This window comes from Alternaria ventricosa (assembly GCF_023758065.1).
Source record: "Alternaria ventricosa strain BMP 2768 chromosome Unknown scaffold_1, whole genome shotgun sequence".
Taxonomy (NCBI): domain Eukaryota; kingdom Fungi; phylum Ascomycota; class Dothideomycetes; order Pleosporales; family Pleosporaceae; genus Alternaria; species Alternaria ventricosa.
The window spans coordinates 402,127-426,850 of NW_026055681.1; the positions used below are offsets into that span (position 1 = coordinate 402,127).

The 24,724-nt window shown below is 53.6% G+C and overlaps 8 protein-coding genes across 8 annotated transcripts; 3 read left to right on the plus strand and 5 right to left on the minus strand.

The window, feature by feature from the left end:
- Positions 1-1,189: 1,189 nt before the first annotated feature.
- On the plus strand, positions 1,190-3,278 carry J4E93_000140 (uncharacterized protein; the record flags this gene model as incomplete). The annotated part of the gene is made up of 2 exons (XM_049338103.1): positions 1,190-1,417; positions 1,467-3,278. The coding sequence occupies 2 exons, from the start codon at positions 1,190-1,192 to the stop codon at positions 3,276-3,278; spliced, it is 2,040 nt and encodes a 679-aa protein (XP_049203988.1).
- A 268-nt stretch (positions 3,279-3,546) lies between these two features.
- Positions 3,547-3,984, minus strand: J4E93_000141 (uncharacterized protein; the record flags this gene model as incomplete). Its single annotated transcript, XM_049338104.1, has 2 exons — positions 3,547-3,878; positions 3,930-3,984. 2 exons carry the CDS (start codon positions 3,982-3,984, stop codon positions 3,547-3,549), a joined length of 387 nt encoding a protein of 128 aa, XP_049203989.1.
- A 918-nt stretch (positions 3,985-4,902) lies between these two features.
- J4E93_000142 (uncharacterized protein) lies at positions 4,903-11,052 on the minus strand (the record flags this gene model as incomplete). The annotated part of the gene is made up of 2 exons (XM_049338105.1): positions 4,903-8,100; positions 8,152-11,052. The coding sequence occupies 2 exons, from the start codon at positions 11,050-11,052 to the stop codon at positions 4,903-4,905; spliced, it is 6,099 nt and encodes a 2,032-aa protein (XP_049203990.1).
- Positions 11,053-11,993: 941 nt separating this feature from the next.
- J4E93_000143 (uncharacterized protein) lies at positions 11,994-13,189 on the minus strand (the record flags this gene model as incomplete). The annotated part of the gene is made up of 2 exons (XM_049338106.1): positions 11,994-12,092; positions 12,146-13,189. The coding sequence occupies 2 exons, from the start codon at positions 13,187-13,189 to the stop codon at positions 11,994-11,996; spliced, it is 1,143 nt and encodes a 380-aa protein (XP_049203991.1).
- Positions 13,190-13,749: 560 nt separating this feature from the next.
- J4E93_000144 (uncharacterized protein) lies at positions 13,750-14,526 on the minus strand (the record flags this gene model as incomplete). The annotated part of the gene is made up of 2 exons (XM_049338107.1): positions 13,750-14,082; positions 14,140-14,526. 2 exons carry the CDS (start codon positions 14,524-14,526, stop codon positions 13,750-13,752), a joined length of 720 nt encoding a protein of 239 aa, XP_049203992.1.
- Positions 14,527-15,387: 861 nt separating this feature from the next.
- Positions 15,388-17,194, plus strand: J4E93_000145 (uncharacterized protein; the record flags this gene model as incomplete). Its single annotated transcript, XM_049338108.1, has 3 exons — positions 15,388-15,657; positions 15,720-16,977; positions 17,046-17,194. 3 exons carry the CDS (start codon positions 15,388-15,390, stop codon positions 17,192-17,194), a joined length of 1,677 nt encoding a protein of 558 aa, XP_049203993.1.
- Positions 17,195-17,202: 8 nt separating this feature from the next.
- Positions 17,203-19,290, minus strand: J4E93_000146 (uncharacterized protein; the record flags this gene model as incomplete). Its single annotated transcript, XM_049338109.1, has 3 exons — positions 17,203-17,223; positions 17,310-19,049; positions 19,207-19,290. 3 exons carry the CDS (start codon positions 19,288-19,290, stop codon positions 17,203-17,205), a joined length of 1,845 nt encoding a protein of 614 aa, XP_049203994.1.
- Positions 19,291-20,471: 1,181 nt separating this feature from the next.
- Positions 20,472-24,233, plus strand: J4E93_000147 (uncharacterized protein; the record flags this gene model as incomplete). Its single annotated transcript, XM_049338110.1, has 3 exons — positions 20,472-20,919; positions 21,632-22,685; positions 22,748-24,233. The coding sequence occupies 3 exons, from the start codon at positions 20,472-20,474 to the stop codon at positions 24,231-24,233; spliced, it is 2,988 nt and encodes a 995-aa protein (XP_049203995.1).
- Positions 24,234-24,724: the final 491 nt, after the last annotated feature.

Consider the following 24,724-nt stretch of genomic DNA (forward strand, 5'->3'; position numbering starts at 1 on the left):
GGAGACTTCCCGTACTCAGGTATTGCGACCTGCCGTAGGGTTCCACAAGCTGTTCCGTCTGTATCTTGGAACAAGGAGGGTAGCCACATCTTCCTTCCTTCCTCATGCGGCATTTTTCACAAGGTTTTTTCTTCGGTTTCGCGTTCGTGCGGACCTCTTCTACATCTTTCGCTGATTCGACGGCTACCTACCTTCAACCTTGTATGGCCTTCGGGCTGATCCTCATGGCTCCGAGGCAACGTCTTTCACCAACCTAGAGATTGGTGTATGGCTTGCCCATACCCTGCGCCGAAAGCCGTGCTTAGCATGCTGCTTACCGGCCAGCCGACCCTGCCGCTGGTTCTGAGGAGCCTATATCAGTACTCTGCTGGGAGTACTGACGAAATCATCAGTATGGATTCAGCCTTACGGCAGTACTGATGAGTCGACCTCCAGTCGGCGCCTCTCGTGATAGAAACGGAGGGACACTGCAATGAGGTGTAAGGCCGAGCCTGTCCCCCGTTTCTCGAATAAAACTTGGTTTCGTTGCAATTCTGCTACACATTCTTTTCGTTTGCTTTTGCGGCATGCTGCTGGGCTGAAGAAGGGATAGTTGTGTTTGCATGCAAGTGTACAGTCAAGTTGGATAGCAGTAACCAGGCGTCTCTATCTATCAAGAGCGTGAATTCCGTGTTGTTCCAATCTTGCGTTTGCTTCCCTCTTCGTGCACTCCACCGCCACTCCATCACTCAATGCTTCTTCTACTTCTGCCTCTGTATCTCGTCTTTGGAGGCAATCATTTATAACGGCTCGAAATTAGATACTATACTCGTGTCAATGTGTTGCCCATGGGACTGTTCCTCCATTACACTTCAGTCAAACCACCGCCGTATGCTCCCATGTTTCTCTAAGTCCATGTGATACGTCGATGTCCACTTCGAGGGCCCGCTCATTCCACCGCCAGTGTCTGGATGATAGTATGGCGGCGGGGTGACTTTCACCGCTTCACTTTCACCAAAACACGCTCATTCACCGCAGTAATGTCGCTTTCCTATTTGGATTTCGAGCTAGCTGGAATTCGCAACGCGGCAATCTGTAAACCCTCATAGTCACCCACACGTACTCCCTTGCGCACTCCCCACTTCCCCGTCCTGACTATCAACACACATCGCCTCCAAACAGCGGAGCAATTTCCAGCTCAACGATCATCATGTCTGATTTCTCCGCACACCACGATGAGCGCTCTACCGTCGCACCTCCAATTGAGCACACCGATCTCCCGCGGCCTGAGAAGCGGAAGATTCGACATCTACACGACTCCGACGAGACTCGTCCCCCTAAGCGCTTGCGCCCAATCGCCGGTGTCACTGAAGCGAAGCCTCGCAAAGGCAACTTCTGGACTCTACCCGAAGAGCTGATGCAGCTTGTTTGCCAATACGTACGTGTAGTAACCGACCGCCGCAGGACCTCAAACTAACGCTTGACAGCTTTCTCAGCGCGACTTATATATTCTCTTGTTGCAATCCACTAAACGGAAACGCAAAGGAGCCACTAGGAAGCTGCAGAGGATATTCATTAGGCACGTCGAGCTGCGTGTGACGATTAAGCGCCAGATTTATATACAGCAACCATGCGCCCTCTTAAACCATCCATACAACTTCCACGCGATCACCTTCGACGTATCTGGACAACTTGGGTGGCAGTTGAACAGTCTTCTCGATGCTCTTAGACCAACTCCGGTCAAGGCAGTCATGTTCACCCCGGACAGTGTAGTGGTTCAAGGCACTGTGAACCGGATGCTACTCACTTATCAGCAACTGCCGAAGCCAGAGCTCTTAGTGGTACCTACGTTTCACGTTGGAGACCTTGCCCGTGTCTCCAGCCATGAAGCTTTCATGCACCGCCTCTGGACATTCCTCGACACGCGAGACCAGTACGAACGCCGCACGATCAACTTCCACAACACCTCCGTCACACGTCAAACCATATATGGACCAATGCAGCGGGCGCCCAAAGGCTACTACCTACCCAAAGACGCACCTCCTCAAATCCGAGAGCTGACTGGTCATTTCGGGTTGTGCATCGGACTCATCCGTATCGCATCTAGTACCTTGTTCGATGATCTGAAAGATCGAACTCTCAACCTCATCGTCGCCCCTTACGGCCCCGCAGAAATTGTCCGCGGCATGGTTAGCAGCAAGCACCAGTACCGAGTTCGTTCTGTGTCGATCATCAACGACAACCACAAGGACAACACGCTGATGGACGATATACTGACGCGACTCTTCAAGCAAATGCCCAATGGCATCATTCTGGAAGAACTTCGAGTGGCTGAAGTCAATCTTCTTCTCAAAACGGGCTACGTTCCACAACATGCCTATCTCGTCAACAAAATCGGCCTCTTACGACTGTACAACTGCCCTGGCTTAAGCCAATTCACAAGCGTCGATGCCTTCAGAAACTCTGATCTACACACGTTTATCTACCTACGGGATTACCCAAAGCTGAACCCTGAAGTACGAGCTGGAGTCTTTCGCAATGTGACAAGACATTGCAGCAAATTGGAGCACTTCTGCTTCCACGCGCGAAGAGACATTTCGGATGAGCAAGTCAAAACTGCGCTCAGCGCTCCTGATGCCAATGGCCAAATAAAGCCTGTATCACGGAAAGAGCGAAAGAAGGCTCGACAAAGCGAGGTGTATGGCATCGGGCACCTCCTGCGCAAATTGCCTCCAGTTTTGAAGACACTTTCCCTGCGCATTGGAGAGAGGTCAGAAGTTCCTGACCAGGAACTACAACTTCTAGGTCAGTACTTCCCAGAGCTACGCCACGTCGGCATTCCGTGCCCAGTGCTCTGGGACGCGATCGAAATAGGTCACTTGAGTGACGATATGTGGAGAGATGTTGGCGAACAAGCAACAATTCTCTCCATTATCTATGGACTCGAATACCTGCACTTGTTTGTCGCAGATCTGGGGACAGAGCCTAGAATGGGCACTAAGGCCATTGGCACGGCACTCCAGCGTGTTGCGTACGAAGTCCTCGCTATCGTCTCAAGTGAGTGTAGAGGACTTAAGTACCTCTCTATCACGGTAAGGGACTTCGTCGAGCACGCTGGAGGGAAGTCGGAGCCTGTGGCTGTGCACCTGAGGGTCAACAGGGATGACACAAAGCAGTCGGAGCTTGTGTGGGCGAAGGAGCTGGGCGTCGACATGGAGCTGTATGGTGACACAAAGGAGTGTACATATGAGGGCCTGGTGGATACGAAGACGGCGCGGTGGGTGAGGCCGAAGTACTGAAGGTCATGTAGGCATCACGGGAATGTATAGTATCACGACGGATCTGCTGTAAAGGAATTTATTCGTCAAGCTGTTTTACAAATCACTGATCGTGATGAGACCATTCACATGTAGCAGAATGAATTATGGTATTGCAACGACAGCACACAGAGCAAGAGACAACAAAGGTATGACAGCATTACTGAGATGATCTATGTATGCTCGTAGTAACCCAGAATTAAGCCGCACTACCTCGAGAACAGCCACATTGTTGAACTCCGCATCTCAATCAGGCATTAAGCATCGATGGTGGTACAGGCTGTCCACTCGATTTTAAAACCCTTAGGTGTAGCGTGGCAATGTTCTTCTTCGCTTCGACTTGAATTCTGATCTTCTCATGGAGACTGGTAAGGAGATTTTCCAATGCTCCAGTCGTGTGATCAGCATATCCGCCCGCTGCCTCCTTCCTTGCTACGGAGTTCTCTCCTCTCGTCAGTTCAATTACGGTCGCTATGTAGTAGTTGCTGCCTTCTTTGGCCTCGCCGTTCTCAACAACTTGGACGGGGTAACAGTAGACGACCAAGTCGGCCTTGGAATCGTTTAGAAAGATGCGGGCACAGTCTGAACTGATCAGTATATAAGAGCGCGTGATAATCGAGTGACACTACATACCAAGACACTGTTCGCGAATGTATTTCTCTTTCTCTCTGAAGTTCCGATCGTCCATGATGCGTAGAGTAAGGCGATAGTCGGAACGTTGGGGTTACAGCAATTGCTTTATTGATGGTGGTGATAAATCAATTGGTAGATCAACTTGAATGATATCTGAAGGCAGATTATTGAAGGCAGTGATAGAGGATGGAGCCATAGAATGCAAACACTGCCAGCTTTTATACCTATACTGACTCACGAACAGTATGACTTTACTGCTTGCTGTGGATCTCCGGCATTTTGAGTCAACCATGTTGGCGTTGCACAGGACGTCCGTGTAGTCGCAATGAACAAAGGACTTGAGCACCTTCAGACATGTGCGCAGTGACACAGTATCGTGGAGTCATACGATGAGAGGGTACACGCGTTAAGTAACGGCTCGCAAGCGATAGTATGAGGAGTGACTGTAGGGCCATGAGTTCACGGCTCGATTACCCATAACATACTCTCACATGAGTTCGAACGATCATGAGTTGTCGACACATCTTCCATTAATTCTATCCACCGCACCCTTACTATCACAGCTTCGTTCATCACACACACCCCCCTCCTCATCCCACTACCGAAAAGACCAAGAACCATCAAACAAATACACACCTGGTATCAAGCGCAAAAGACACGTGTATATTCCCCATGGAAAACAAAGAAAGACACACTCCATCCATATGCATGAAAACCAGTATTGACAAGGAAAGTAAGAAACACAACAGCGTGATTACAAAGTGAAAAATTGTATGTGGGGAAAGTGGAAGTGGTATCGCAGAAGCCTTCTTGAAATACCGCCCGTGTAAATCCCATGAACAAACGCCACGCTTGCTCGCAGTATGAAAACGCAAAATCGATGGTGGTGACAATATGCAGTGCGCAACATAGGCAGTAGCGGTATATCGTGAGTTGCTGCGCCGCGCTTGCCCTTTCGGTCCTTATCCGTGGCCTAATACCTCAGCTTACCGAGTAAACTAAAGCAGTAAGCACACTCCCTCTCACTCTTCATTTGCACCATGAAGACCCTCGCTCTTGCGCCCAAGACACCGCCCGTCTTGCCGACGCCGCCGACCTGACCGTCTTCATTCAAGTGGTCTTCCCATACGCTGACAGCAATACCACTGCGTGCGACGCGCTCGAAGCACGTCTCGGACAAAGTGACGTCAAGTAGTATTTCGCCGTGTTTCTTGCCTGTAAGGAGAATGCGTCGCTCCTGGGTGTGGTCTCTGGTACCAGGTGCGCGCTGTCGTGGGTTCGTAGGCGAGGATGGCACGCTTGGGTTGGGTGAGGGCAGCATTATTGTTAATCGTGCACTGCCCATGTCGCGCCATTTCTTAAGCGACTCTCGCTCGTAGAGCCTGCACTTGGTGTTCGTAATTCCAGCTGGTGCACCGGGCGCGCGTACAATATCGCCGGTAGGTGTAGATGCGCCTGAGCCGCGTGGGGAGTTGGAACCGCTGTCAAACGAGGAGCCAGTACTGCGGGATCCGAGTGTTGAGTTGCGGATGCTAAAGACGCCGCTCTTTCCGAACGAGAATCGGCCTAGTGCAGAGCGGAGAGCAGAGTTCATGGTTCCAACAGAAGACTCAGTCGCTGCGGAGATAGAGGCAGCGCGTGTGCTTGACTTGCGGTAGCTGCTTCTCCTACCTAGCGTACCTCCGAGCCAGCCAGAAGACTCAGCGCTTGTCCTAGCCGCGTTCTGACGGTCCATCGCCTCGGCCCAGCTCGATTGTCCGTAGGGGCCACGCGCGTTCTGGAGCGCGATGTAGGTGGGGTTGTTGATACGAGACTGGTTGATCATGGCGTATAGTTGGGCGCACTCTGCTGCATTGCGACTTCTCAACATAATGTTGTTGCCAGCTTTGATGCGCGACTCTGCGGTGGGTGGGGAGCGAATGGAGATATCAATGGCCGTTGATTTGCGCAACGGCACCAGAGGGGTAAGCTCAACCGCAATAAGGGGAGCACCTCCCTCGGGAGTGATGATCTCGTCGCCGTCGGCCAGGAAAGGCTTGGAGTGGTTGCTTGTGATCTCGAAGACCTCGATCTTACCTGGCGTAACGACGATGCTACATTCGTCTGGATGCAAACTGTCCCATCGGCCAGCATCGGACCAAGCGAAGATGGATGCGATGGTCTTGGAGGCTTTGCCGGAACCCTGCGGAACTGCTCTGTATGGAGTGTTCGACGCGGATTGTGATGGGGTGATAGTGCCGTTGGGGAGTGTGTAGATTGATGCAGGAGGTGAGACTTTAGGAAACTTCTTGGTCTCCTCCTCTACCTTCTCAACCTTCTCTGATGAAGTGGGACGACTGGCTTCTCTACCGGTGGTGTATGAGCGTCCAGGATACCCGCGTGGCCCAAGGTATCCGATCGGCATAAGTGGCATGGGAACGTCGTCATCTAACTCGTCTTCTGACGACTCCGAGGTGAGGCTTTCTTCATCTTCATCGTCCACCTCATCCTCAGAAGCAGTGTCCTCCTCGCTCTCGCTTGACTCCTCTGTGCAGGTAGATGGCTCATACTCATGCTTCAAGGGTGACGATGACCGGCGTTTGTTCTTGAAACCAGGTAACGTAGGAGTAAATACTGGTGTTTTACTTCCCTTGAGTGTCACAGGGGTTGCTGGACTGGGCGATCGATGCGGTGGTGTTGGAGGCGGCTCTTCGACCTCTGCTTTGGGCTCTACGATATCATCGACAACTATGTCATGTTTCTTTCCTTGCAGCTTCGATGGCGCGGAGGCTGAGACTTCCCGGAGATTGTCATCGTCATCGTCTTGATCCTGTGTTGGCGTAGAGGGCCGGCTTGATTTTCTTTGTCTTGGGATGCTCGGTAATTCTAGCGAGGGGACGGATGAGACTCGTCTGTGTGCCTGTGGACGTTGCGGCGAGGGAGGCGAGCCGGGTGGTGAGATCTCGGAATCCATGGTGGTAGTATTGTTGTCTTCTTCGGAGCTGTACGATTCTTCAGAGTCGTCGGAATCACCGACTTGCGAAGACGGCATCCAAACACTGTAACTCTTCTGGGGTCGCTTTTTAGTGGATTTTCGGCGTGGCTTGGACTCTGGTACTGGTGCCTGAATCTTCTCTGGCTCTACCGGATCTTCGAGAGTGATCTGACGGGACGGCCGTGCTGAATGTGGAGAAAGAGTAGGGTTCTTAGACAGCCTCTTCGCCCTTGTCCGCTTCAGACTCGAAGGCGATCCAGTACCCTCATTTCGCACCGCCTCGTCAAGACCACGGGGTGTTCGATCAGCATCATTGAGCAGTTGGTATGCCGTTTGCATGGCATCTGTGGGTGTGTGGGGTTCTGAGTCGTCTATTTTGCCAAAGACAAAGTCATCGTGACTGGGCGGAGTTACAGGCGAGATGGTGCGGGATTGGTTGCGCCTATCGGGTGTGTCATAGTGCCATACTTTTGATACTTCAGTATGTTGCTCGCCAATAGGTATGTCAATTTCATGTGGGCTTGGTGTCCTGCTCTTCTGTGGGGGTGTCGATTCAGTTGCAGCTGAAAGTAGAGACGAGGATCCATGGCTGCTTGCCGGCCTGTGTGTGGTGGGTGTGGCCTGGTTCTTCCTGACTTCAGAGATTTGAGGTGGGATGGGGTTGAGACCGAGCATCTGCACCCACTCAAAGCCAGCTTGCTCATCATCGGAAATCAAAGACATGATCTCGCTCCACTCTGATCCATCGTTTTGTTTTCCACGGATCATGACGATTATTTCGCCCTTGAGATCGCCATTCCGTGCTGATGCATTGCTGAGGTGGACAGGTGGGAGGAGCAACCATCGCCCTGTAGGATCGACTTCGCAGAAGAGGAGGTCGCCTCCGACTCCCGTACCTGGTGCGTTGTCGCGGAGTAAGATCTCAACGCGACAACTCATTTCTTGACCACTCGAATGGAACAGATGTAAGTCGAAGTGGTCTCTAGCTCGCACGCAGCGCGTGGAATCAACCCGGACGCCGGCAAGAGGGGCGAGACTTCGGGGATCGCGTGCGCGAGTGGGATCAACGCTAGCCGCGGCTTCGTCTTCGAGGCGGGCTTGTTCGTCGTTCGACCGCTTGCGTGCTGCGATAACTAGGTCTTGGAAAATCTTCGAGATTTGCTCGACGCGCTCGGAAGGTTTTACATGATTGATGCCCTTGATTAATGTGAGCATTTGCAGCAGCATGGACAACTCAGTTCAACATACCTTCAAACTCTTCGACAGATACTTGAGTCGAACCAGTGGGCGTTTGAGCATGTAGGCGACGTCGACACGCTCGCCATCACTGTTGACTACATATCCTTCAGCGTTTCGCGGCATGCCTTCGTCCCATGGGGCACCGTCATCTGGTCCATTGACGACCTTTGCAGGTTTGAACGGGTCGTCATCTGCCGGCGCAAGACTGATTACGACGTCTTGGAAGCCGAGGCGCCACGCAGCAATGTAGTCAGAGTACACTCGTTGTGCGCTCTGAGCCCAGGAAACAAGTGCATCGGAGTCCTCCCTGGGGACGCGCTTGTGCAGGTTCTTAAGTCGCTCTAAGCAGACACCCATGTCGACGATTGGCTTAGTAACTTCACTAGGATCGGACTTGGAGGAGCGAGAGAATAGACCGGCAGCGATAGCGGACTCGGACTTGGAGAGAACGCAGCTAAGAAGGACAGGGATGACACCATCAACCAGTGTGCGAAGCTCTCTCATATATTTGGCTTCGTCAGAGGAGAGCTCTTTCATGATGTCGTCGACAGTGGCAGTGGCAAGGCGGCTTCTGTTGGTACGGATACTTCTGGCAGAGACGATGCTCTTCGAGCTTGCCTTGGGCATGGAAAGCACTGAGATAAGATCCTCATGTCTGGCAAGCTTCCTCCGCCGGGTACTCTGGCGACTGATAATTGTCGAAGTTTCCGGGTTCAAGTACGAGCCTACTTCTGATGCAGGTGCTCCGGGACCAGTGCCTGCTTCCTCGGAGATGGTCGTGATTGTGTCAGAAGCTGGTACCTGCGAGGATCGCGCTGACTGAGAAGCAATGGTTGAAAGGCGCTTGCCAGTCGAAGGGAACATACGCGGTCCTAGAAGTTGTCGCGGTCGCAGAGGCTTAGGCATGGCGTCAAGTACAGGCGCATCAGCAAAAGAAGAAGGGGCGGACGAAGCAGTGTCCAAGTCGGTGATATCATCCTTGGGTATGTCGTCAATCGACGTGGTCTCGCGGAGAGGAGAGGACATAGATCGGCCTTTGGTGGGAGAATACTGGCCGCGCTTTGCACCGCGGCGCTTTAGCGAGGGCGTTGGAGTGACGGACACTTCACTTTCCTGGTCTTGAGTCGTCGCCTCTGTCGTAGTATCCGAGACGACAGTAGATGGGGTCTCGTCGATATCCTGGGTATTGATGGTCATCTCGCGGCTCGACCGTCTCCTGCGCCGTCTGCTACCGCTGCCACTGCTACGGCGGCTCTCGATAGGCTCGTCCCTTGTCGCATCAGTGGACGCGCTGACGTCTGATTTTTCGGCCTTGTAGGGCAAATCGACAGACGAGACTGAATCCTTCGACTTTCTCCTCCTTGGTGATCTCTTGCGTGGCTCATCTTGTGTCGTCCTGGTGGAGGTAGTGACCTCTGAGGCAGTGACTTCCGATGCATCGACGGTAGCGGGGAGGTCGAGGGAGGATACGGATTCTCTGGATTTCCGCCTGCGGCGCGAACGAGTCTTCTTGACTGGGATCTCTTGTGTAGCGTCAGTGGATGCTGTGACGTCTGATTTGCCGGCCTTGGAGGCGGACTCTGGGCTCGACACAGAGTCCTTGGACTTGCGTCTGCGTCGGGGTTTTGACTCTGCCAGAGGGTCGGGCGTGCTGCTGAGCCAGGCTTCTAAGCGGCTTCCCGTGGCCTTGGTGGGAGTGGTCGTCTCTGGGGCTGCTGGAATGATCAAGGGTGTTGCAGCTTCTTCCTGGGTCCTTGGATAGGACCTGCGACTCTTCTTCCGCGAAGGCTTTGGCGCGGGTTTGGTGCTCTCGTCCTCTGTGCGAGCACCGTTGCTTCTCGGTCGACGCCGGCGCCGTCTCTCTCGCAGCTCGTCGTCCCGGGGTGACGTGATGCGGCTCTCGTTGAGCGATGGGGCAGAGCTCTCTGCGTACTCGACCGTGACCATATTGTGGGGGTCGTCGCTCTGTACTGAGCCCGACCGGCGGCCTGGGGGCCGAGTCCACGGCGTGAAGGGCATGAGGTCTTCTGCTGACATGGATGCGCGGGGTGATGTGCGCGCGCGCCGTCTGCTACGCCGCATCCTCACCATCTCCGTCTTCTCTTTCTCGGGCTGGGGCGAAATAGGGTCTGACGGCGTCTCATCGCTCTTGGCGGTCTTTCCACTTCCAGCCCCACTGCTGGCCGGGCGTTGTTCGTTCTCTGAGCTCGACGGTTTCGATGGTCTGCGTGGCTTCGGCGGGGCTTTCTTCTGTCCTGTGCTCTTGCCTATGTACTCCGCGAGGGGCAGGAGCGGGTTTGACTGGGGCGTGACGGGGGCTATGGGCTTGAGCTCAGGGCTTGCGGGCTTCTTGGGGATGATCCTCGAGGGGCGCACCCAGGCGTTGGGGATCGTCTTTGGCTGTGGGCGGCCGGCGGCTTCTTTGGGTGGTGACATTTTGGCGCGCCAGTGCGAGTCGCTGATAACGCGCTTCTTAGGCGCTGTTGCCGTGAGCAGGTCCTCGTCGAGTTCATTGTGGGGGACAGGCGTCTTCTTCGCGCTGCCCGGGCGCTCTGGACTGGCGCCGACCGACTTTCCGCGCTCATGTGTGGGTTTCCAGTTGGGCTTGTCGTCATGAGCTTTCGCCTTGGGCGTGGTCGCGGGCTTGGGCGAGGCGGCGGGCTTTGTGGACGTCTCTGAGGCGGATGCGCCGGCGCCTTCCTTGCTCGCGGCGTCGGGGTCGACCTCCTGCTGCCAGCGCTTTATCTTGTCGCGCACGTTGGCGGGCTTGTTGATGCCAATGGCCTTGGCAAAGTCCTTGCCGTCCATGGCTGCTTGTTTGTCCGTCGCGCCCATCTTCTTGCCCGGCGTGCCATTTCTCTGCTGTCCAGCCGTGTTGTCGGGGTCACTGGGCCGGGGGGAAGCGGGCATCGAGTCCCAGTGTCATTGGAGCTGCGGGCAGACGTCACGGGGACGGGGCGGCTTGCGACGGGCGGGTGCGTGTGTTGTGGTGTTTTGCGAGGGCGTGGCTGACGGGCCGTGTCCAGAGCTACGCCGGAGCTGCCTCTGTGCGGGCGGCTGCGGGATCAACAATTACGACAGCGAGTGTATAGGTGAGTGTGGTGAAAGCTGTCACCCCATAAGAGGGGAACGTTGAATGTAGCGCAGGGCGAGCGAACTGCTAGAGGGACGGTGTGATGTTTGATGACCCAATAATGGCTGCGGCCCGCCAGTAAAACCGGACTGGCCAAGTCTGCCCGCACGTTCCAGTGTCGCCGACAAGCAATACGATAAGCCCATGAGCTTGTGCGAGATCAGCATAAACTTGCCCAGGTGCCATGCAGCGCCGACATCTAGACACGCTCGAGTCCGAGTCCTTCCAGCCTCCTGTTTACACGGCGGCTGAGACATTCCCAGGTTGCTATCTCGCAGCCCAGTCACGTTGGGCTATCCCGCGGGAACATCCATGGAAGACAGGCTCGCCTACCGAACAGTGCACCACGTTGGCCCACGATTCGATCAACAAACCCATGCCGAGCTGTGCTGGCATTACTGGCATTACGACTACATCGAAGATGCGCGCAACAAAGTGCGATGATATGCTCCGCGGCCTGTGATCTAACCCCGCCATCTTATTCAACAGACATCCTTGATGGTACGATGCATGCAAAACGGCAACAACAGGTTTTGTATTTGCCCGCTGCCGAATCCTTGGAGACTATCGTACCACTCAATGCGCTTGTTGCGGAGATTTTACTGTGGGATTGTCTCATGGTTTATTTTAGCCTCCTATGTCTGCTTTTTCTGACCGCAGACGGCCGCCTTGGTAAACGCCAAGACAACGTGTCTACCATACCACTATGCATACCACCTCAACCTTGTAGGGCCAGTCTTTCAACCTCCAAGCTTGCCCGCACAAAGGCCAACGACCCCAAGGGACTGTTATAGACGATTGGCTGTCCCACATAATACTGACACATCTCGTTAGCATTGACATATGCTGTTGCACCCTGCCATTACTCACCTCATAGCTAGCCGTCGAGTTCAGACTGCATACCCCAACCGTGCCGTTCCACCCTAGCGTTCCGTTGCCGTTATGTACGACGAATGTATCGGCGATATACTCATACGCTTTCTTCGCCACATCCACATACGCACTTTGACTGCCGCTGTATGAAGCAGTGCCGTTCCATACTGCATCCGTAGATAGAGCACCCAATCTTACGCCTTTGAGCAACGAGTACACAAACATACTGCTCGCGCTACTCTCCAAGTAATTGCCCTCTTCGCCAGGCCTGTCCATCACCTGGAACCACGCCCCAGTCTTGCCATCTGCGGCTGCTACAACAGCAGGCATGAGTTGCTGGAATCGAGATTGAATGTACTCGCGTGTATGACTCGCATTCGCCGGGAGCAATTCAAATGTATCGATGAGTGCCATACAATACCATCCTAGACTGCGTCCCCACACGTGCGGACTGGCGCCTGTAGCACTGTTGGCCCAGACTGCTGTGCGACGAGCATCGTAGCCGTGGACTAGCAGACCGGTTTCTTCCGAGTAGCAACGCTGCCATAGGAGATCGAGTTGGAACACCACGTCTTCTAGCGTATCCTCAGTCATGGAAGGATTATCAACATCGTTCATGTATGCGGTGAGAAACGGCGTCAGACTGAACATGCCATCCAGGTAACTCCAGTGCGGATAGACATAATACCATAGCCCGCCTTGGTCATTCCTGGGTTGTAAATCGACGCTCTTCCTCAATGCTTCGAATGCTCTTTTGTACTTTCCATCCCCGGTTCCCTGCCATAGTCGTAACAAGCCGTTGCCGCTGCTCAGACGATCCAATGGATAGGTTGTGTCGCGCGTCGCGTTGGAGACGACAGGAACCACAGAGTCGACGCTCTTAGTAATGTAGGTGTCGAGCGCTGGGGCCAGGGAACTGTTTCCATAGGTGGAGAGGATCTGCTGGAACGTCTTCTGGGTAAATCCAGCCTGTAATAGGGCAGACGAGTCGGCCTGGCTGATCAGGATACCCTGGCTCCGAGAGATGATCGACTGGGCCATTTGAATGGAGATGGGAGGAGACGCATGATTTACGGCGTTGGGAAGAGCTGTCGCCGATAGGGCAAAAAGAGACCAATGTGCGAGGGAAGTAGTCGACAGATACATGGTTGTTTGTGTCAAGAGTTCTAGCCCACGTAGAGATGCCGGGAAGTTCTCCAAGTGCTTATGTACCGTTCGGCCTGTTTGTGATGAGCGGCAAGGATCGAGCTTACGACGCGAAAAATACCGACAATAGGGTTTACACTAAAATGGGTGATCGGCAGCCCCGGCGTTACCTGCTGAGTTTCCGGGAACATAAAGGAGTTCTGAAGCTGGTGTCATCTTGCCATAATCTTCTATTAGCATTATCCGAGTCTATCGATCTAGCGCGTCCTGTCCAAGCCACGCCTTCAAAACTAGGGTATCAAGTACCGTGTCTGTATCCAAAATGCTTTTTCAAACCATCCCAACAATCATCCCATAGAAATAATGTCCTTGGCCAAATCACTCCTCCACTCCAGCGGTATTGGTGTCCTTCTTAGAGGCACTGCTTGTATGCGTCTGATGCAGGGAACATGCTTCTAGTTGCGCTTCTTGCCCATCTTCTCAACGAGCTTTGCCGCATCGTTGACAGCCGCGAACGCGCTCCAAGTAGCCATGACACTCTGGTACATGAGGTATCCCGGGATGACGATCCAGAAAGCGTTCATGAGGACAAAGTAGCCCCAGTAGTAGAACTGTTCAGGACGCGAGTATGACAGGTTGAGGATGTAGTGGTCGAACAGCGAGGTAGCATAGTACAGTACGTCGCCGTAGAACTGGCCGAGCGAGACGATGAGTTGGGCCGAGTAGCGGAGCGGGTGGTCGATGGCGATGAGGTAGGCGCAGAGGAAGGAACCGGGGCCCCAGAATACCTGTGAGAATGTTGATCAGTTACTGGCCTTTTAAGTCGAGACAGGACGTATACGTACAGCGGTGACGGTCTCCATGCACAGAACGAAGGCGTCCTGGGTCAGGTAACGCGAGTCGCTGAGCGCGTACTCCTTCCACAGCTGGCCAAAGAGGTCGTTCAGTCCGCCCATATTCCTAAAGTTGTAGGCGAAGTAGCCCTCGAAGAACGAGTGGATGCAGCCGCACAGCACAAACCACATGATGGTGGAGAGGTCGCCGGTGCTGGCATTGGGGCGCAGGCGCTTGACCATCACGTACGTGACACTGAAGATGGCGACGCAGCCGGCAGCGAACATGAGCAGCAGGTCCAGCGTGCCCAGTTCGTTGGCCAGATAGCCCACAATCTCCTTCTCAATGGGGTAGTAAGGGTGCTGGCCCGGGGGCAGCGAGAAGTTGCCGGCTGCCATAGCGAATGATGCGAGTATCGAATTAGACAAAAAATGTAATGCAAGTGGTGCAGAGGTAGAGACGGGAAAGGAGTACAAGAGCGAGTGCGGTGTCTATGGGCGGGCTGCTAGCAATGGGGGCACGGCGTGCGTCGTGGTGCCAGATGGCAGGCCGAGTGGGAAAATATTCCGGGGCAGGAGACGCCATCCAATTGGGACAGCGCTTGTGGCGCGCCCTGGCTGTCAGCGGCAGGGATAAGAAGCGCGACCGCGACTCCCCGTCGTGTCAGATGTCAGCAACTAAAGTCAGGCCGAACACGTAGACATGTGACCCTTCTGGAGTACTCCGTCGGCTGTACCGATGGCTTTATAGTCGTTGTTTGAGCCTGTTCGTGGCTCTTCGTGACTGAGCCCTTATCGCATCCTCTCGGTATGCCAGGTACGGTACGCTCATTTCCCTAGCGCAAAGAGGCGTCCTGCCGTCTCGGATAGGCACTCCAGCCTGCACCCTGCGCGCTCGAGCTCTCGTCTCTGGATAACAAGTCTCAACGCAGAGGCTGTCCGTTCATATACGTAGTGTTGAAGCCGACAGTGGTGCAGATAGGCATAAGACGGACGTGTCCCAGCGCACGTATGCCTCAATGCTCGGAATGCAGAATGCAAATAATGAGTAGGAGATTCGGTAGAACGTACAGCGACAGGCGTTGCTTTAGCCTAGATTTATCTGCTCGCGCGTCCGCGGCGCTGCGAAAGCGACTGGACCAGGTGTCGACGTCCCCGGGCCCCTACCCCTCAAGCTAATCCCAATCTAGTATACCTCGGCTTCTACTCGGGCATCTTCTATGTCCGCGATATCACAGCGTCACTCCTCAATACATCAGAATGTCGCAAGAACGCTCATCTTCAGACAAAGACTGGCGGTCTGTATCGAGGCGGAAGAAAGCAGAACAGAATGAGCGCATACCAAAAGAATGGAAGTTGAATGCCATACCAGGAGCCGTCGTAAAGAGCTACATCGACATACCACGCAAGTCGGAACTATTGACAAAAGAAGAGCTGGATATAACCGAAAAATACGATGCTGTCGCAATTGCCCAAGCAATCAGAGAGAAGAAGCTCAAATGCATCGATGTGACACGCGCTTTCTGTAAAGTGAGCCTTCCCAAATCAGATCACACGTCTTGATAGCCGCTCATGTGCTAACGTCATGGCAGAGAGCAGCAATTGCCCACCAGGTCACCAATTGCCTCACAGAAATCTTCTTTGATGACGCGCTGAAGAGAGCCGAGGAGCTTGACGCCCATCTGGCATCGGGAAAAGCACCCCTTGGGCCACTCCACGGCGTCCCCGTTTCACTGAAAGACACCTTCAGGGTCCGAGGTTATGATGCATCAATCGGCCTTGCAGCTCTCTGCTTCAAGCCAGCACATGAGAACTCGGTTCTGGTTGATTGCTTACTCAACGTCGGGGCAGTTCTCTACTGCAAGACCAACGTACCTCAAACACTCATGGCACTCGACTCCCATAACAACGTCTTCGGGCGAACCATCAATCCTCTTAACACTGCTGTGACCGCTGGTGGAAGCTCGGGTGGCGAGGGCGCTCTAATCGCGATGCGCGGCTCAATTTTGGGTGTAGGCACAGATGTGGGCGGCAGCATCAGGATCCCGGCCATGTGCGATGGTATGTTCGGTATCAAGCCCAGCTGGGAACGTATCCCCTACGCGGGCCAAGAAGGTGGCATGCTTCCTGGGGCAACTAAAGTTGGTATCCCGGCCAGTGCAGGGCCACTCGCACACACCATGCGCGACATCGAACTCTTCTTCAGCGCAGTCGCATCCCAGCAGCCGTGGAACATGGACCCAGATGTCATACCATCGCCATGGAATTCTGTGTCAACTACGCGAAAGAAGCTACGGATTGGCATCGTCCGGCGAGATGGAGTCATTGAACCACATCCACCAATATCCAGCATCTTAGATGAAGTCAAAGCTAAACTGCAAAAGTCTGGTATTGAGGCAGTGGAGATGGACATCACTCCTCTCTTTTCTCAATTTCAATCCCTCGCCAATGCGCTTTTTGGTGTTGAAGGCGGCAACGCTATGTTCGACCTACTAGAATCTTTCAACGAGCCACTTTCGCCATGGCTGTCCACTCGACTCAAACGCAAGAAGCCGATGGACCTTCCCAAAGTCCAGCAATTCCATGGCAAGCGCGAGAAGCTACGGAAGGAGTTTTTAAGCATATGGAAAGATGCGCATGGCGAGATCGATGCTTTCATCTGTCCGGTCGCGCCACATCCCGTGCCGCCCATTGACCGGTACAATGGCGTCAGCTACACGAGTTCGTTTGTACTGTTAGATTACCCGGCCGGTACTGTACCAGTAAGGTCGTTTGAAGAGGCGGATATGAAGGGCGAGATGGCGAGTACGGAGCCATTGGGAAGTTGGGACAAAGCAAACAGGGAGCTTTGTAAGTATTGCTATCTTCTTCGACTCGCTGAAAGAACCGAAGCGCTCATATACTAACACGAACTGCAGGGACCAACGCTGATCGTTCGGTCTACCTTGGCACGCCGCTTTGTGTACAAGTCGTCGCACCCAGATTACAAGAAGAGAAGCTGGTGCAGGCCATGTGTGCCATCGACGATGCTTTGAAGGGCTCAAACACTCTCAGCGCGAAGCTGTAGACCAAGGGTCAAAATGCCTGTACGGTGCACTGTCCACCAAGTATCTCTCCGTACCTCCATCCTTTGAGTCATTCTCATCAGTTGGCGGCAGCTCAAGTCCCGTCTTCTTTCTCACCATCTCATCCCAATCGCCTCGTACAAAGTGACCAAATGCTTCCATGTTCCTTCCTAGCTTTTTCTCGGAGATGCGTTCGACCTTGTTGGTGTATGATAGTACCCGGAAATGGCAAGTGTCGCGGGTAAACGTCGCTGTGCGAAAGGCCACGGTGAAGTATTTGACGTGAGTCAATATCCACTTGTTCAGTAACATCCCCAGAGCGCAGCGTGCTATGTCTTCGACTGGAGGTGGCAGATCGCCATCTTCATCGGGCTCGGTCGGCGGGCATGATAGGTGGAGATACTGGAGGAGTAGTAGGTCTCGTAGAACACCAAGATCCGATATCTCTTGACGGAACTGGTCAGGAGTAATGTCCTCGGTCAAGGCGGGGAATGGAATACCAAGGCTGGCGAGGTTGGTACATTGGGTAGCGATGAAAGCGAGGTCTTTTGTGTGAAGTCGAAGGCTTGGGTTTGCTCCGAGGTGTAGAGATGTCAATGAATGACCAATACTGGGGAGGATGGTGTCCAGGGGAAAGTGGCAGTAATCGGGCTGGTCACTCTTGCTAATGCTGCCTTCCCAGAAGCTTGGTGTGGTGGTGCCCTCGATGATCGGTTTGGCCTTGTCGTAGACCAGGCACAGGGTTTGTAGGTTACTGCAAGACTCTATAAGCGTACATAGTGCCGTCTCCTCGTCCTGCTCGAGTTTCTGAAGCGATTGTTTGAGGATCAGAGACGAAGGATCGATCGATGCGGCATGACAACCGTCCAAGAAGCTGCCAATGCCTACGCAATCCTTGATCGTCAATGAATTGATCGCGCTGATCAGACAGTCGTCTTCGTGCTCGGATATCATCGAATTGCCGTATCCCGCGAGATCAAGGTATGTAACGGAGAATTCCTCGAGACTCTCCAGCATGCTATCCCAACCAATACCCTTGAAGATGGGCTGGAGTGGCACCAAAGACTCCGCGCTACTGTTGTCGATGGTGATCGAGACAACTTCGCGCCCTGGCTTCTCCTCCAAAAGCTTTCGGCAATAGTGAGCAGGGGCATCGCGGTTCACCAAAATCTCCACTTCTTTGCCAGCCTCATGCGTGCGGCTGTCAAAGGGTCGGCGGACTTTGACCCCGAGCACCGGGCTTCCTGTCGTCTCGAGGAGCTTTGGCATGCGAATCTCACGATCGAACTCGAAAGAGTTCGCCGAGTCGCCCCGGGCAGCATTGTTGTGGAGAGTAACGCTTCCAAGCTCTTCTTCGTTCTTGGGATGGAAGAAATCCCATTGCTGGAGAAGGTGAGGCAATACACCCCAGATGAAGTTCTTCTCCACCTTCTCACCGTCATACCATGTTGGTATGCATAGAACGTCGAGATACCAAAATTGGCGTTCGAAAAACTTCAAGAAAAGCTTTTCGGTTTGCGCAGTCACTCTGCTCTCATTGGTGAAAGCCACTACCCGAAGGTTTGATATATTTTGAGGAAACTCCAACAAAGCAGTCAGATTCCTCATAATTGCGAGGCACTTCCGACCCGCCTCAGGCGTGACATGTATCAACATGTCTCGAAATTTCGAGAGCCGATCGCGATGCTGACGGTCCGGAGACCAAGATGTAGTCAAGCCGTTGAACCGCTCCAGCGAGCCTGCTTCCATCCGAAGGTACGGCTTCTTGTACAGGTACTGCTCAAACAGAGCGACCTTGTCATCCCAACTATTGGAGACGGCAACGCTCAGACGCCGGGAGATGGCATGTTGGGGCAACTACAGTATACGTTAGCACGATAATGGATAGAAGGAGTAGCAATGCCGTATCCTGATACACTTCAAGGATTATGGCCTGCTCATAAGATCGCCGGCAAGAGCAATGTAGTCGGCATGGTGTATTATTCCATTGCAGAGGGAGACGTTTATTACTTACGTATTCGCAAACCATGTGTTGCAACTCGGGAGGAAGCGACTCCCAAAGGTACTTCTCCGCCTCGCTCACCTCGAAACTTGACATGGTCGTCATGGTATGCGGACGTATACTCTAGGCGATTGTGTAGTATGGCTGTGACTAGGTAGAGGTTGTATGGCGAGCTTGGGGTGTGAATTGAATCAAGCAGCTCCAGCATCAGGAAGGTGAGCGCCAAGGTTGACCGACAAGCCAGAAACTCATAGTGAGCGCGCATGATTGCGTCTTTGGTGGAAGTGAAAGTGAAAAGCCGCGATTTGGACAGTGGAAATGAGCGAAGAGACCCAAGTAACCCCGCCATACCACAGTGAATTCCCTATTCCAGCTGATGAAGTCAGCGCTTCTCTATCTTCTAAGCCCAAATAGGCTTCGGCAAGACTTGGGTCACCGCGGAGTCATTCACTGTCGATGAAGGCTTCGCGCAACCACGCACGGACTGACCGGCAGCTAGCGTTGCACTGGCTCTATATAAATCCGCCCTCCCCTCCCTCTCTCCCTTTCTCAACAACGAGATTTCGCAGCTCACTCAATTCAACTATAACAAGGCCCCTTTACACATCGCTTCCATGCGTACTCATCTTGAAAGATCCTTGTATGGCCTTCGGGCTAATCCTTGTGGTATCCGTTGCTGGTTTCCTGATATGTTCGACCCTATCATTTTTTCCAGACATTACCCTGAGCGCGAGGCGGTTTTACACTTCAGTGTTCCGCACTCTAGCAAGCTCAGTACATCTGGTCCTGAGGAGCCTATATCAACACTTGCCGGGGGTGTTGACGAATTCATTACCTGGTCGGCGCGCATACAGAAGATAGGCTTGGGTGCTGGCAGTGAGGAGATTAGTCTGAGCTGGCATTGGCAAGTCTGGGAAGTGTTCTTTTTCGTTGAGTTTTGCAGCTTGCTGCTGGCTTGAAGAAGGAGCGCAAATTCGTCTAGTTTACATATCTTACCAGGCGCGGCTTATGAGTTTGACTCAGCATTTTTATGTCACAGGTCAGAGGCCTTGGGAGGCTTGATCTCTATCATGGGCCAATAGCGAAACCAACTCGCGCTCTGTGTTTCGAGTCTCTACAATGTTTGCTTCCAATCTGTTGCAAGGAGAATGGCAAGTGAAGTGAAAGCCGAGCATATGACGCAATTACCTTATCTGGAGCACTCGTTTCTCTCATGATTGGTCACCTACCACACTTTCCCCTTCGGCCGCGACTGCCAGATGCAACCAACCACCAGCATGTCGTCTACACATCCCCTGCTTGCGCATGCGCCTGTTACACCTCTTAGCACGACTACCAGCTCCGCCGTCCCGGTCGGCGCCCTTGCAGTCATCGAATGGTGCATATTTCATGGCTATACACACAAAGACGTTGTGAGCATGTACAACGGCGCTGGCTATGGCAGCGTCAGCACCAAACACGGTATATCGTATCAGGTGAGGAGGTGGGGCCCAGTGTGGTATCGGGAGCAAGGCGCTGTCAGACCATGGGAGCTCTACACGAAGGTTGAGAAGGAAGAGTTCAAGAAAAGAGGACTGAGCGGTGAAGACTTCAAGTTTGTGCATCCACGGGAGCTGGATGTAGTGAATGGCGTTGTACACGTACGAGGACAGCCGCGAGGACAGAAAGAAAAGCGACAGGAAGCAGCAAGACGGAGGTCTCAGGGTAAGGCTGCGAAGAATCCCGGTGCGTCTTCTACACGGTCATCGGCAATTTGACTAAGAGAAACAACATACTGATCTTTCGCCGTGTAGTCAATACCGCCCAAAGCCGCAACGCCTCTCGAATGTCTTCAGCACCTCGCGCATCCAATTCCAGCTCCCGCCCCCTTCGCACTCCCAATCAAGTACAACCTGGTCATTCACCCAATTCAACTCCACCACCGGTTATACCTGAGCACCTTCGGGTCGCGATCAAGGCCAAGCACGGCGAGTGGCTGAGGGCGAATGAAAGGGGAGAGACAGAAATGGCGGATTTAGTTGAGCAAAAGTTGGAAAGCCTCGAGCGACAAGCAATGAAGGTCAGCCTGCCGGGATTCTTGGCGTGGAAGTTCGGACCAGAGCATATCGGCGCCGCGGTGAGCGGATGAGGCAGAAGGGCGAGGGATCGTCTTAGGCCAGATTCCTCTATCGCCTTGTTGTCACGTAGCCAGTTGAAGCCTCCTACTTTCACTTCCTTTTTTCCGATCACAATCAGATCACACGCGCGGTTGTTGACTGACGCCTCTTGTTATGAGCCCATGCACTCACGAGACTGACTGAAAATGGTTTTCACCGAGTGGGCTCCGCTCGTGCCTCTTACAAAGTCCGCGAGCCTGATCCTCCCGCTGCGCTTTTGCCGAATCTACTTATACTCTTGCCTCAACCTACTCTTTGCTACCAGCGACACTCCGGTGTAGGTGAAGAAGTACCACAACATTCAAGCATCGCAAAAGACACACGACAGCAAGCCGCTACATCAAACCAGCCGAAAGATTCTGCAACTGTGATCATGTCATCCACAGATAAGCCTACAGAAGAGGTTGACGCCTCAGCGCGGATGTCAACCACAGCACGGAAGCGTCGGTTGAATGAGCCCTACGTCGCCGCGGACGCTGCAGTGCTCCCCACAGATACCGCTTTCAACACGGACCAGCCCAGCGAGCATAATGACAACGAGGACGCGAACTCTCCGCCCATGAAAAAGCGCAAGACAAAGTCTAACTCACTGGGTGCGCGCGCCAAAGTTGCTGCGAAGGACATACCTAGCGATGAAGAGATCAAAGCCTTCATAGAGGGCCTAGCAGCTATCGAAGACTGGACTTCTCAGGTAGTTGACACTAAGTATATACAACTGGTGCAATGGTACGACGTCGAAGGCATCTCGATGAAACAGTGCGGCACCAAATGGGTAGAAGAAGGATATGCAGAAGGACGCGCAGATCCGAAAAAGCAGAAGACTGAGGTTACTGAATCAGGGATGTGGAAACACTACAGCAGCCACGGGAGGAAGTTCCTCGAAGAGAAAGGTCTCGTGTGGGTATCTCCATCGGCGCGGAAGGCTTACAAGAAAAGAGTTGGCGACGTCGACCAGTCCAGAAAGACAATCCCAGACAAGACAGTTCCACACAAGACGGTTTCATCCAAGACAGTCTCAAATCGGACGGAGCGCATACCATCACCTGGTATAGAAGAGGAGGAGCCGCTGACGATTGCTAGCCATACCAACGTGCTTGAGAGCAGTGAACACATGGCCGACGAACCAATGCCCAGTATTCAGCGATACACCACACCGCAGCCGCAAGAGGAGGCCGCACGTGGTATTACGAAGGCTGCGATGCCTAAGCCAGAAGACTATCGTGTGGGACTGCATCATGGAGAAGATGAGGAGCTGTTGTTCCTTCTCTCGAGGAGAGTGAAGGCAGAATCGAGACCAAGCGACCTCATTTGTGACTTTGAGAAAAAAGGGAAGAGGTAAGTAACTCGATGCCAAACATGACTGCAGACCATAGAACTGACATCATACGTCTTGACAGCCCTGCCGCCGCGCAATCAAGCGAGGTAACGAGCGATCCAGAGGCCGAAGCTGCAGAGGCCGTACGCTACAAGAACAGTCGAGCAACCGAAGATGTTCTGAGCTTTAAGCGGAAGACCGGTGACGTGCGCCGCGGACATCCCACTCGACCTATTCTGAGCCGAAAGCAAGCCATCGAGCACTGCACCTTTATAAAGGACGCCATCAAAAACGATCCGACCGTCGATACGATCGAGTACGGAGACGACATAGATGCCGATACTATCGCCCGCTTCGTCGCGTGCATCTCGCCCGACTTCCGAGCGGCCCTGCCCACGCACGATGTTGTCGGATTGGTCAACGCGGGTCACCCGGTCACACGGACTACGGAGATCCAGTGGTCCATTCAGGAACTTGAAGACCTATACGTTTTCGCCCACACGATGGGCGCACTTGCGGTGTGCGATATGATCATCGATAGAGTATATGAGGAGCTGCATCGTCCCCAGCAGCGCCTGATTTCCACCATCGATGGTGCGATGGAGAAATTCGGATTCTTCCGCATGAGCCCGGCGTTCATGAATCTTCTATCGGAGAATGACACGCGAGCTTTCAATTTCTTTGTCGATGCTTTGGCCATGAAGGCCGAAGATACCCTGGAACTGCTGAAAATATCCAGGCTCGATAGTTGGTACCATGAATCTAAGCAGGCGTTGATGACAAAGCTGGAAATAGATTGGGCATCGGGAGCTAGCAAAAGCGAGTCGGCAGCGATATGTCCGACATACCATCACCATTGGAGCCCAGCGACAGGATGTTACAAGTCTGCAGTGTCCACGGCGCCCTTGATATCGAAATCCAGCGCTGCGAAGCAATCGGCCGCCACGTCCCGTACGCTCCAGAAGCGACCTGAGCCTTACCAGCGCAAAGATCGCAAGGCCGAGGAAAAGAAGGAGGCCTGGGCCAAGAAGGTGGCATTCCAGACGATCGATCGCGAGGCCAACGGAGCGCGTGGACGTGGACTGGCGCAATTTGAAGCCGAGCAGGCCAGGCTTCAGAAGGTTCAGCAAGATCTCCACGACGAAGACAAAGAGTACAATGATTCCTCCGACTCCTCACACTCGTCAGACGACGAAGACGTCAATGTGATCTTTGTGCAACTTCCTCGGGTATACAGCAGAGCTCGCGATCTCTTCCGAAACAGCCCTGGATCATATGCTGAACCATCCCAATACACTGTGATTGCGTCTGATCTGACGCATGCAAGATTCGCTGCCCGAAGCGGAGGTGGGCTGAACTATTCCGGCGAGGGGATGAATCTTTCCAAGGACACGGCGGAGATTCAGCGGAAGAAGGTAGCGATCGTGGAGGGTCAACTGCAAATGTTTCGCGACAGCGGTTATGACCCTGACAATCTGCAGGGCTCAGGCCAATTGCGCGCCATGTCTCAGAGGACGAGTGAAGACGGGGAGATGATCGATGGAGACGAGAGCGACGACGAGGACTAGGATACTAGTCACGATGGAGAGGCGACGAGGGTGGTGAGCGCGAGCGCCATGATGCCTGGATTCGGTATTTAGACTGGTGAGATTTCATATAACGAGTACCTCGCACGCTGGAGTCGGGTCTGCTGCGTGAGTCTTCAGGAGCTTGCTTGGTCGTGTACAGGAGAGAATGAAGGATATAGTGCCTGTCGAGGCAGGAGGACGATGGGTAGTCGAGCCTAGGTTGCGTTGTTGTGAGGACGGTGGACCATATCGTGGTAGGGTACAGAAATCGCGTACTGTTTGTCAAGCTGCCGAGGTCTCTTTGCTTGCGAGCGCATGTCTGTCCTTTGGCGCGTGCATGAGTCAGCATTCCGGACGCGTCGGCCCCACACGTGCGCAAACGTCATCAACCCTGAAAGCGTCGGCCCAATTCGCGTCCTTGTCTATCTGAGCCAGCCCCAGCCCCTTGTCCAGTCCTACACGTTGCGACGATAGCGACCATGCTTGCCACA